This window comes from Ctenocephalides felis, unplaced genomic scaffold (genome assembly GCF_003426905.1).
Source record: "Ctenocephalides felis isolate EL2017-DRISC unplaced genomic scaffold, ASM342690v1 CF-g0.4_SCAFFOLD_01170, whole genome shotgun sequence".
Taxonomy (NCBI): Eukaryota; Metazoa; Arthropoda; class Insecta; order Siphonaptera; family Pulicidae; genus Ctenocephalides; species Ctenocephalides felis.
In genome coordinates this window covers 81,653,015-81,665,751 of record NW_020537324.1, presented here as the reverse complement: position 1 = coordinate 81,665,751, position 12,737 = coordinate 81,653,015, and the positions used below count along the sequence as shown (strand labels likewise).

At 28.0% G+C, this 12,737-nt stretch overlaps 1 protein-coding gene across 1 annotated transcript in view; it reads right to left on the bottom strand.

Annotated features, from left to right (window-relative positions):
- Positions 1-3,981: 3,981 nt before the first annotated feature.
- The window catches only part of LOC113367772 (putative uncharacterized protein DDB_G0277255), a 14,514-nt gene continuing 5,758 nt past the window's right edge, over positions 3,982-12,737 (bottom strand). The window contains exons 7-10 of the mRNA XM_026609352.1: positions 11,518-11,649; positions 7,832-8,226; positions 4,474-4,761; positions 3,982-4,395 (exon numbers count right to left, since the gene is read on the bottom strand). Of these exons, the coding sequence (XP_026465137.1) occupies positions 4,260-4,395; positions 4,474-4,761; positions 7,832-8,226; positions 11,518-11,649 (951 nt within the window). The 3' untranslated portion in view covers positions 3,982-4,259. The remainder of the gene's footprint in view (positions 4,396-4,473; positions 4,762-7,831; positions 8,227-11,517; positions 11,650-12,737) is intronic.

Below are 12,737 nucleotides of genomic sequence, written 5' to 3'. Positions count from 1 at the left end.
ATTTTGGATATTTTAAATTTAAAGAATATATTTGGACTGGCAAAATTCAATTTTGGAAAAAGTCTAGATATTTTTAGAATAAAAACAAGTAATCTGGTACGTCGTACTTTAATTTTTTTCAATTTATGTTATTTAAATAATAAACTACGCAAACAATTAATTTTTTAATTTTTTATAGTGATTTTTGACAAAAAAAAAACAAATCGAAACTCAAATAATTAAATAAATAAGGAATTTAAAAAACACAGATAAATTTAAAAACAAAACTTTTCATTGAAAAAACAAAAAAAAAAATGAAAAAACATACGTTTTTAATTGGAAACAAAATTAAAACTTTCGAAGCTTCAAATTTAAAAAAAACAGATGTTTTAATTCGAAACAAAATCAAAACTTTCAAAAATTAAATTTAAATAAGTGAAATAAGTATTTAGAAAATTCAGATGTATTTAAATTAAAAACAAAAATGAAACTTTTGAAATTTCTAAAATTATATAAAGAATGAAGTTTAACGAATCAAACATTTTTAAATTCAAAAATACAAAAAAATCAGTCGTTTTTGAATTCAAAACAAAATCAAAACTTTCGAAGACTAAAAGTTTGCATAAACAAAAAAATCAAAAAAAACACCAATGGTTTTTAAATTTGAAGCAAAATTAAAACTTTTGAAACTCAATAATATCAAAACAAAATAAAAACTGTCAAAAAGTTTAAATAAAATTTTTGTCGTGTTTTTAAATTCCAATATTCAACTAAAAAATATGTATTTATGTTTAGTTTACGTATATATATAGTTAGTAATACTGTTAAAACTGTTTATATATATAAATATATTTTCTCTCTACTAACTACTATTTCCAATAATACATTAAAACTAAAAAAAATTCCGTATACAAAAAATCAGTTGGGAGACTTAATAGTTTATAAAAACTATTTTACATATATACCATCATTAATAAATTGGCAAGAAATAGTAAACCAACACGATAACCAATTTAACGATATATACAAATGTATATACAACTCTATGCAAGACATGAATTTAGAATTTGTTTATAACAATTATGTATATATAGGAACAAATTATTTATATATATTAAAGCCTTTAAATGTGACTATCCATTTCAAAAGACTTTTTTTGTGATATAGTTTTCTTTCCTACGATACTATTAGTCTCCAAATTCTCTATTACTCTACTAGAATTTACTCTCAAAAAATGGACATAGTAGTAATAAATTATTAAAAAATTGTTGGTTTTAGTATAAATGTGATAACTAGTCTATGCTACGTACGAACAATCCAAAATAATTTATAAAAAATCAGGAATATAATTATAATTTTATGGTCGACGTTTCGGAACCATAATACTTCCCATCACCGCGATATCTGTGAGGAACACGTTTTTAGTTAAAATATAAATGTGAAAATAATTTGTTATAAAATTGTTATTAATATTATAAAATGAATGAAGGAGTATAAATAAATCTCGTTATGGAAAAAATTAAAATGAAAAGTAATATAATGAAATAAATTAAAAAATATACAAGACATGACTCTTTATATTTCATTTTTATATTTGTTTGTACTTAAGTTATTTAACTTATTAAATAACTTTATACTGCAGTAAATGTAATTTATTTTTCAAATACATAGACAAAACCTTAAAAGCATATTTTTTAATATTAAATATTATTTTATGGAATAAATGTTATAGATTTTTGAACTTTTGTTTTATTTTGCCAGGTTGTAATGTTTAAATAAAAGCTATTTCATTCAAAAATTTAATTCCAACGTGTTTATTAAAAATATACTATAATTTTTATTAAAAAAATATATAGTTAAAACCCCAAAAAATAGGCACTATGATATAAATTACTCATTTGTTGATTGTAAATATTTTTTACAGATTTTTAAACTTGTTACTATAAATATGGCATTCTAAAAAAGCTCGTAGGTATAAAACAAGTTTAAAAATTTGTAAAAAATATTTGAAATATATTAAGAAAATAATTTGTGTTATAAGATATATTTTTGGAGTTTTAACTATATATTTCTAAAAATAAAATATATACACGTTAGAATGTATTTGATAAATAAAATAGGTTTTTAACATGACATTTTTTTTGACATCTTTGTCTAATTTATTTAAAATGCAATAAAATAAATATATTGAAAATGTTCAAATTATATTTTAGCATTATAAAGTCAATACTGAAAAGAAATTATTTTCAAAAATTCTTGAATTTAAATTTTTATGAATAAGAAATAATATCTATGAAAAATTTATAAAAAATGTCTAATATTAAAAATCGTAGAAAAAAGTCTTTGAAAATCACAAAGGATTTATCTGATCTGGATTTAGTTTAACAAAGTATCAAATTTTGAAAATGCAATTAAATAAATATGTTTATTAAAAATTATCAGCATTTTCAAATTATATCTTGACATTGCAAAGTGAAAAGAAAAATGAATTTCAAAATTTGAGAAATTATAAGAAATAATATCTATGAAAAATAATAAAATTATTGAAAAATGTTTAATAATAAAATTCATAGAAAAGTGTTTGAGAATTATAAAAAAATAAAAATAATGGATTTAAAAAAAATGTGTTTCTAGTTTTGAATAATTTTAATATTTATATAACTGATATGAAATAGAATCTACAATTTTGTTACGTAACATTGTTTGCAAGCGATTCACGTAATTTTTATGTAACTATTTCGTAACATTGAGTTACGTAATGTAGGTTTCATATTTGCTACACTGAAATTACGTAACTGGTTTCGTGGTTAATTAATATTATAAAATACGCTTTTAAGATTTTTTAAGTCTATCCTGATATTTCTTTAAATAATATAAAAAATCATTTTATAAAATAAGTTATAAGTTTAATATTCGAATTAAAAACAAAATAGGATCCACAATTTTGTTGTATGTAATATTGTTTGCAGTCGAGTCACGTAATTTTTATATAATTATTTCGTAATGGAGTTACGTAATGTAGGCTTCATATTTGTTACACTAAAATTACGTAACTGGTTTCGTGGTTATTTAATATTATAAAATACGCTTTTAAGATTTTGTTTAATGACATATTTACCACAGTCGAAATTTATAAAAATTTATTGTTCTGAGGATTAAACGTAAGATAGTTCCAAAACGTCGTGAAAAAACAGTAAATTTTACTTCTATCCTGATATTTCTTTAAATAGTATATTAAATCATTTTGTAAAATAAGTTATATATTCGATTTAAAAATAAAATAGGATCCACAATTTTGTTATGTAATATTGTTTGCAAGCAATTCACGTAATTTTCATGTAACTATTTCGTAATGGAGTTACATAATGTAGGCTTTATATTTGTTACACAGAAATTACGTAACTTGCAGATAAAGTGGTTCAGTGGGTATTTAATATTATAAAATATGCTTTTAAGAATTTGTCTGATGACCACAGTAAAAATTTATAAAAACATTCGTAATGTCCTGAGGATTCGGATTAAGATATAAGATAATTCGGAAACGTCGACCATAAATTAAATTTAAATAATCAGTAAATTTGACTTCTATTTAGAAGTATTTTTGAATAATATATAAAATCATTTTAATAATAATTGAATGAGTTAGTCGTTTATATTCTATGAAATTATATATAATATTTCTTTAAAAATGTGTTCTAAACAGATCTCGCGATGATGGGAAGTATAATGGTTCCGAAACGTCGACAATAAACTGTATGATAAAAAATCTATTATTGTTGAATAAATTTATATAAATTTCTTTCCATTTTTTGAGAGTTTATTATACATTCATCTTAGCGTACGTAGTTAGAAGTATAAAAATATCCTATATTTTAAATCTTAATATTATTATGATGTATATATTTAAACATATATATATATATATATATATATATATATATATATACATATACATATATTTGTATAGACTTAATCCTAACACATTCAGATGCTACTTTGGTTACTAGAATTTCTGAGATTTAATCTACTAAAAGTGTGATATTTCAAAAATAAGTTCTTCCCTTAAATATATAAACATGAAATATCAAATTAAATTAATATTAATACAATTAATTATTGCTAATTATTTCATTAACAAATCCCAAGTTCTCAGAATCTATTGTCGCGACAAACGGATCTTGTCTCGTTTCCATTGGACTAAAATAAATAATTTAGACTAAAGTATGTATCTTACCACAGACTGATTTTTTTTTCTGAAAATATCCTTGGCTGGTATTAAATTAATAACTGCCACTGTCTTGTGTCCTGTGCCTTGTTACATCATCTCGAGACACATAGTTTGTTAACTTGACCGGTAGAGCACCACTGGTCGTGTTCAACTGGTAAAATTCTATGAGCTGCTGCAGATCGTAAAACCTAAACAAAAAAAATAATAAATACAAATTATAATTCAGATTTCAAACCTCAAATAACTTTATTTCTTTTCCCCCTTACTTTGTTTCCCCTCCGTCCAGCGAATAGACAACATTGCCCGCACAACAGTTTGATCCGTGATTACTTTGTGATGATTGTCTGGTACCTTTTGTGTTCGAGGAATTGTTAATGTTGTTTCTCGAATCATTTTTGTTGTTGCTCGTGTTGGAATTGTTGGACGTGTTGTCGTTTTGTGATTGCTCCAACATTGGCCTGATGTGAGCGTGGCAGGCCCTGCCTGCATGTCTGTAGGTCAACACGAAGTGACCACGAGTGGGGGATGATCGAGACTCTCTGACCAGGAAAATACTAAAAGAAATAAATTAAACTTAATGAATGTATGTATATGTGAATATATATATTTATATATATATATATATATATATATATATATACTAGCTGACCCGGCAAACGTTGTTTTGCCATCAAAAATATTGTGCCGCTTTGCAGAAGTTCTTATAATATACATGATATATTAATAATAATGTTATATTTTTATCACACAAATTTCTTTACATTTCGATAATTAAATCCAACGCATCATAGTGTTTTGTTTATTTTAATATTATTTATGTCAAATAGTGAAATTTTTTTTTAAATCAATGAATAAATTAGATTTCAGTCTGAATCAACGCAGTACCATCATCTAAATATATAATTTTTTATATAAATATCAGATTTTTTACTTTTGCATTTAATTTAAAAATAATGAATGTCAATTTCATAAATCGAAATTTGGTCTAAATTTAATATATGATATAATTTATAATTATAATTTGATTAGCAATAAGTATTATGCTAACAATATGTATTAGGGTGGTCCTTAATATGGACATACTCGAATTTCCTTGCTCCCAGAAGCTTAAATGCTTCTAAATTGATAAAAAAATATTCTCTGAAAGTTTTAGCTCCTAATATTAACTCTAACATAGCCCGCACTTCAACCAAAGTTTCTTGGTCCTTTTTCCTACTTAGTTTAAAAAATATATCAAATTTTTATTGTAATTTTTTTATTTATGATCAAAATAAGCAAATACAATGTTATTCTCAAAATTTTAATTCACTTGTGGCTAAGTTAAAAAACAAATGGAATATTTCCCTTGTTATTTCCATAAAAACTTTGTTTAAAGTGCGGACTATCTTAAAGTTAATATTAGAAGCTAAAACTTTCAGAGATTTTTTTTTCGTCAATTCGGAATCATTTGAGCCCTTGGAAGCAAGGAAATTCGAAAACATCCATATTAAGGACCACCCTAGTATGTATATATCTTGTATATAAAATTTCCATGTCACAAAGTTCGTTCCAAATGGCTTCACAATTTTTTACCAAATTTTATATGCAAATTCAGTAGGTCTGATAATCGTCTACTATCTACTTTTCATAACCCTAAGTAATAAGGGTTGTCCACCCTTAAATTTTTTGAGTTAATTTTTCAAAAAATGTTTTTATTTTTTTATAATGTGGCATTAAAAAATACATACAACCTTAAATTTTTACTTTTTTATCACCAACCCCTATTTTTTATAGCCATTTTAGTAATTCTATCAATTTTCATACCGCGTTCAGTCATATAATATTTTTGACTATTAATTTTAGTTCAAATTTTTGAATTTGCTTTAAAATATAATTTATTTTTATCAAGGGTTGGTTCAACCCTAACACTTTTTTTTCAATTTTGGAGCCAATTATCTTTTTTTTTTTAATCGGAATTGACAAAATACATATAACTGTTTTTACTTTAAAAAACTATGTTTATCTAGGGTTGTCAACCCTTAACATTTTTTCAAAATTTTGAAATCAATTCAATTTTAATTTTAATTTGACCTATTATTTGACATAATTTTAGTTAAATTTTAAACGGTTAGATAGTGCGCAATTCAATGGAAATAGCATGGAAAACATTTTGAAAATTAAAAAAAAAATTTTTTAGGTATAACTTAGCGACAAATTTTGAATAAAACTCATTCATTTGTTCGCTAGATTATATCTAAAAACATTTTTAAAATTTTTGAAAATTTTTTCATGCTACTTCCATACAAAACTTTGATTGAATTGCGCACTATCTAAAAGACAATATTAAGAGCTAAAACTTTCAGAAAATTGTTTATCAATTTGGAAGCATTTGAGTCCTTGGGAGTAAGGAAATTCAAAAATGTCCATATTAAGGACCACCCTAATATATATATATATATATATATATATATATATATATATTAACAAAGTCTAGTAATCGGGCCTAACATCAATAAAAACCTGAAATTCTTTTAAATCCACACGTTTCGGCTATAATCCTAGCCTTCATTCAGTGGTAACTAAAAATGAAATTAAAACTAAAACAACTGAATTGGAGTAAAAAGAAAAAATACAATTGTAAATAGTACTTACAATTAATAAATCTTAGTGTTAAATTGAAAAATTTTAATAATCGATGGTATCAGGATATGGTAATGCACGACACTATGTATTATAAACATAAAACTTGTAATTACACAATATTTTCACAAAATACTAATATAAAAAATCACAATTGAATAATGTGTTGTTCGTAGACTGATTGAAGATATAATGGAGAAAGGACTTCTTAAAAAATATTTTTTACCAAGATTCTACACATGTGCGGAACGAATTGCTAATCCTTTGCGCGTCGTTTTTATTGTTTTGTGAGAAATTTGGAAATACTATCTAAATGAAAGAGATTTGTGTCGCACAGCGTGTGAAGTTCATTTCGTTTATTCATTGTTTTATTGTTATAAATAGTTAAAAAAGATCCTTCTATAATTCTTCGTTTGAATAAGTTGTAGTACAGTCGGGTTAGAAAAGTCCATATTGTGTTTTAAAGTGTAAATATGCTCCGCAATCATAGTTTTAAATTGCTTCGGATTTTTTGAATTTATTTTTATGTTGTTGTAAACGTTTCATTAAGTTCTGGCTTGTTTCTCCTATATAAATTTGATTACAATCTAGACAATTTATTTGATAGACGAGATTTCTAAGTCGTTCGATATTAAAAGGGGTTTTTGTTTTGGTAAAAATAGTACTAGTCGTTGTACTAAAATTGTTTACAAGTCGGAGTCCAGATTTAATAAGATAGCCGAAACGTATGGATTTAAAATAATTTTTTTGAAGAAATTCATGTTTTTTATTGAAGTTATGCCCGATTACTAGACTTTGTTAATATATATATAAATATATATATATATATATATATATATATGATGTATACATACAAAGCTACCTATGAACCTTCAATACTCTAATTTTCTCACATATTATCTCTTTAGTATATAATTTGTACCCTTCGCAATGTAACTATATTATATTACTGCCTTCGGCGTTGAATAAATAAATAAATAAATAATCCATTATCCCTTATCTTACCCGTCTCCTGTCGGCGGCGTCTGCCTATTAACCAGAATAGCGGCCGCCTGCTCCCTCGTCACTCCAGGATGGAACCACTGCTTCGTCAAATGCGACATGTTCTGCTGATAGTTCTGCTGATTCTGCATCAGTACACTATTGCCAGTGGGGCTCTTCGAGAACTGCGACCCCATCATCTGCTGCTGTCTCCGAGACACGTGGTGGTTCGATATCAGCTGAATCGATGTCGGCGGAGTGGAGCCCGAGTTGTATGTGGCGGTGGAGTGGTGGTTCAGGTACAAAGTGTTATTGCCGGGCGCCGAACCGTGGTGATGGTTGAGATGGTGGTTGTTGGTTGGGGATAATTGTTGTGAGGACGGAGATGAGTTGGTGGAGGAGTGGTGCTGGTTACGGTTCTGAGGAGAGAAAAGATTTATTAGAACTATATCATAGTACAGTTGTATTAACTTCCCGTAGGATAGTTATAGTTTTTTTTTCATCTAAACTACAACTGCCTGAGAAGGCATTCAGTAATTGTTGTGATTAGTTATTAACTTCCCGTAAGGTAAGTTATAGTAATCGCAAAAAAAATCGAAAATGAAAATTTTTATATATCTTTACGTTTCAGAGGTTTCTGAACATTTTGGCATACCTTAGAAAAAATGGATGTATGTGTGTGTGTGTGTGTGTGTGTGTGTGTGTGTGTGTGTGCGTGTGTGTATGTATGTGCGGATACAAATTTTCGTCGACGATTTCGGGAACACGGATCAACCGATTTGAATAATTCAAAAAACATTCGATTCGCATTGATAAGGAGACGTGCTGATTAGTTTTTGGCAAAGGCAGGTCTAGCCGTTTCGGAAATACGGGGCAAAAAGTACCGGAAACGGTAACTCAGTTTTTGAGAGAACGGAGCGTCCGATTTTAATAATTCAAAAAACATTTTACTTGTATTGACAAGATAAAGAATTGATCAAATTTTCATAAAGGCAGGCCTAGCGGTTTCGGAGATCTAACGAAAAAAGTAAAAAAAAATGCCATTTGGCGGTCAAAAATGATCATTAGACATATGCACATCAATTTTTAGATATTTTATAGAGATTTAACAATAAGTATAAATTTTGTTTATTTTCCTATGGGTTCCGTATCAATGTTTACCCGTTAGACAGCGACGCCGCGCATACGCGCTTTATATTTTGTCTCTATGCAGTTAAAGCAGTGCGATTGCTTTGAAAAACAAGTTCAGATCTTCCAAAATATGTCAAAACAAAGAAAACATTTTTTTTCAAAAAAAAAAAAAATTAAAATTTTTTTAAAAAAAAAAAAAATAAAAAAAAAAGTAATTTTTTGTCCAATTTATAGTTTGTCAAAAATCTTATTTTTTCGAAGTAAATTTTTTTCAAAATGTTAATCGTTTTTAAAAAAAATAATAATTTTGGTACGGGAAGTTCTAGCAATTTGCCTTAAGGCACGATGCCCTAATTGCCTTAAGACAGAATTCCACTTACAGCTAGTTAAATAAGTTTTTAACACTAATTTTGGTAACCATCCAGCATACGTAGCAAACTGAGAATTTCTTTGAAGATTTATAACTTATGAAACCGTATTATCAATATCGCTAGTACGACGTATAAAATATATAACGTTGTTACCATCCTACATATAGCTAAACTTTTAGTAAAAAAAAAATGATGATAGGTACGATTGAAGCAATATAACTGCTATAAATACCGACAGGACTAAAAATCAAGGACTTCAACTCTCAAATAATATTTACAATTTTGGAAGATAAGAAAGAAGATTCTAATTTTCACTTACATACACATATGTTGAAAAAATTACACTAATACGGGAGTTAATTTAATTGGTATTAGCGTCGGGACTGGTGTAGATGTCATCCATAAAATAGTCAGAAATCATTCGGTAAAATATGAATTTTAGAGAGAATTCATCAAGGATTTACATTATTTTGGATTTATTCAGGATAAATCCATTGTTGTCACATAAAGGAATTACGGGAAGACAATGTACAAGGCAGGAACTTTTTATTCCAATTAACTTGCCGTATAGTTGCAACAAGAATTCAGAAAAAAATCAACTAAGTACAAGTACAAAACAGATTCTCTAAAAGAAAATATTCCAGATAATGATTTAGAAAGATGATAGGGCAAACAAATCAGCCAAAAACGTAAAAAATGCGTGTGTAGAAAATACACTCCAAGAAAAAAATCGTGAAAAATTGGATAAAACAGTATAAAATGAAGATTTCGTATTCTAAAATAAAGAACAATATTGTATTTGTATTTATAAACTCTTAAACTAGCATTAACTCTTCATTCAATACCGAAAAATACCGATTTTGCATGACCGGTCATTTGACCGGTCGCGGTAGGAATAGCGAACATGAAATGTCGGTAGGAATAGTGTTAAAATACTACCCATTAGTAGCATTTCAAGTTAGTATAATAAATATAAATATGTCACAATAATTGCAAGCAGATAATAAATATAAATATGTGTGAATAATACAAGTACTATACTAAATATATAACTATACTAAGTCTAATGGATCTAATCTTCTTAGTCTCTTGACAATGTTCGCAGAAAGTAGATCCTTTGCTAGTTCATTTGACTTATATTTCGCAGCAAATCAGGGTAGTTATAGTAATGGGCCAAAAATCGAAAATGAAAATTTTTGCATTTCTCGGAATTTTGAAGGTTTTTGAACATTTTACTGGCATACCTCAGAAACTAAATGGATCTGTGTGTGTGTGCGTGTGAGTGTTTTGTATGTCCGCATTTTTTCGTCCACGTTTTCGGGCGCACGGATCATCCTATTTATATGATCCAAAAAACATTCAGTTCGTAATAACGGGGAAAAGTGGTTATTAGTTTTTGGCAAAAGCAGGTCCAGCCGTTACGGAGATACGGAGAAAAGAGTGCAGAAAATAGAAATCGAGTTTTTGAGAGAACGGAGCATCCAATTTGTATGATCCAAGAAACATTCAGTTCGTAATGACGGGGAAAAGTGGTTTTTGGCAAAAGTAGGCCCAGCGGTTTCGGAGATACAGAGCTAAATGTTAAAAAAATGGCAGTTTTTGAAAGAACTAAGCGTCCGATTTAAATGATTCAAAGAACTTTCTGTTGTTTCAACAAAATAATTGCTTTCGGAAAAAAAATTGTTTCTAATTTTTTTTTCAAAATTTTTTTGTAATTTTGGATTAAAAATTCAAAAAATTACCCAGGCTAAGCACAGTCTAAGCGCCGCTCTGGTACAAATGTTTACCCACTGAAGCACTTTTCCAATTTTGTGAAAACTATTAAAAAACGTGAAAATGCCCCGCCAAGCTAAGCGCAGTATAAGTGAAAATGTCGCACAGAATTATTTGCAAATGCGTTTAGACTGTGACTATACGGAAGCACTTTTTCAATTTTGTGCAAATTAGGCAACTATTTTTTTTTTTTAAATTGAATTCGAAATCGAAAATGACGATTGTTAATGTTCTGGAAATAAATTGATTGATTTATGATTTACATTTGATTTGCTCGGATATATCGAGATATCAAAAATAGTGAAAGTTACAGTATTTGTAATAATATATTTGAAAACGTTTAAAATTTCTCGAATATATCATTACGGTACGGAAAGTTCCAGCAATTTGCCTTAAGGCACGATGCCATGCACCCCACTAGTTTTTTTTACTTACCGGTATGATATTACTGGAATTCGTCACAATGAACCTATTATCTCTGTCACTGAATGGAGGAGGTTGTTTTCTTTGTGTGGGGCGCCATCGGCGCCTCCAGGAGCACCCTTCGGCGTCCGCCACTGCCAAAGCCTATAAAAAAAAAAAAAAATCGTAAGTGCATTTTTTTGGTTACATTTACGTTTCAAGGAAGTCCGAACATTTGGGCATACCTTAGAAAAAAATTATGTAAGTGTGTGTGTGTGGGTATGTATGTGCAGATGCAATTTTCCGTCGGCTATTTCGAGAGCACGGATCAACCGATTAGAATGATTCAAATATCCGATTCCTATTGATGAGCTGATAGTTTTTGGCAAAGACATGTACAGCCGTTTCGGAAATACGGAGCAAATAGTGCAGAAATTGGTAATTCGGATTTTGAAAGAACGGAGCATACGATTAGAATGATTCAAAAATCACGTACTTGTATTGATGTTGCAAACAATTGATTACATTTAGCGAAGGCAGGTCCAGCCATGTCAAAGAAGCAAAAAAAAGTTAAATTGACATTTGGAGGCCAAAAATGATAATTTTGAATTATTTTTTCCAAATCAAAAACCAAAATTCCTAAAAAAAACAGGCATAATGCTTTAGGTCGGCGCAAAAATTTATATTAAATTAATTATATAATTCTTAATGACTAAGTTTGTGGTCGACATTTTGTAAAAAGTGCGAGTACAAGTTCCATTGCCGGTCTACATCGCAGTGCACAATTGAAAACAAAATTTTGGTATATAAAATGAAGGTCAAACTCAACATATTGCGTTCACAAATTAATCTTTTATTTACCGTTATATAAAAAGACTATATCTCATATAAAATGGAAATCATGTCTGGATCTACATTCATATGAGTTAGTTGCAATAAACTGTCAAAAAGCTATGTATTTTCTGTGCAATCTATCAGGCGTTAAACATACAAATCTAACCTCCAAAAGACACAAAGGTCTTCCAATTTTGTCATAAGTGCATATTTCTGTTGTCACTTTGATAAACTTGCGTGAAGTCTAACTAAATGTAATATTCTGATATTCGTGTGTTTTGGGGGTTAGATTTTTGTGTAAGATGCCTGATCGAACAGCTATCGTGACTACCAATTTATAAGAAGATATACCCGTAACTTCTATTTTAACTATAAAACTTCTATTTTATTTAGAATTGTCTATATTTGTCCGCAATAGT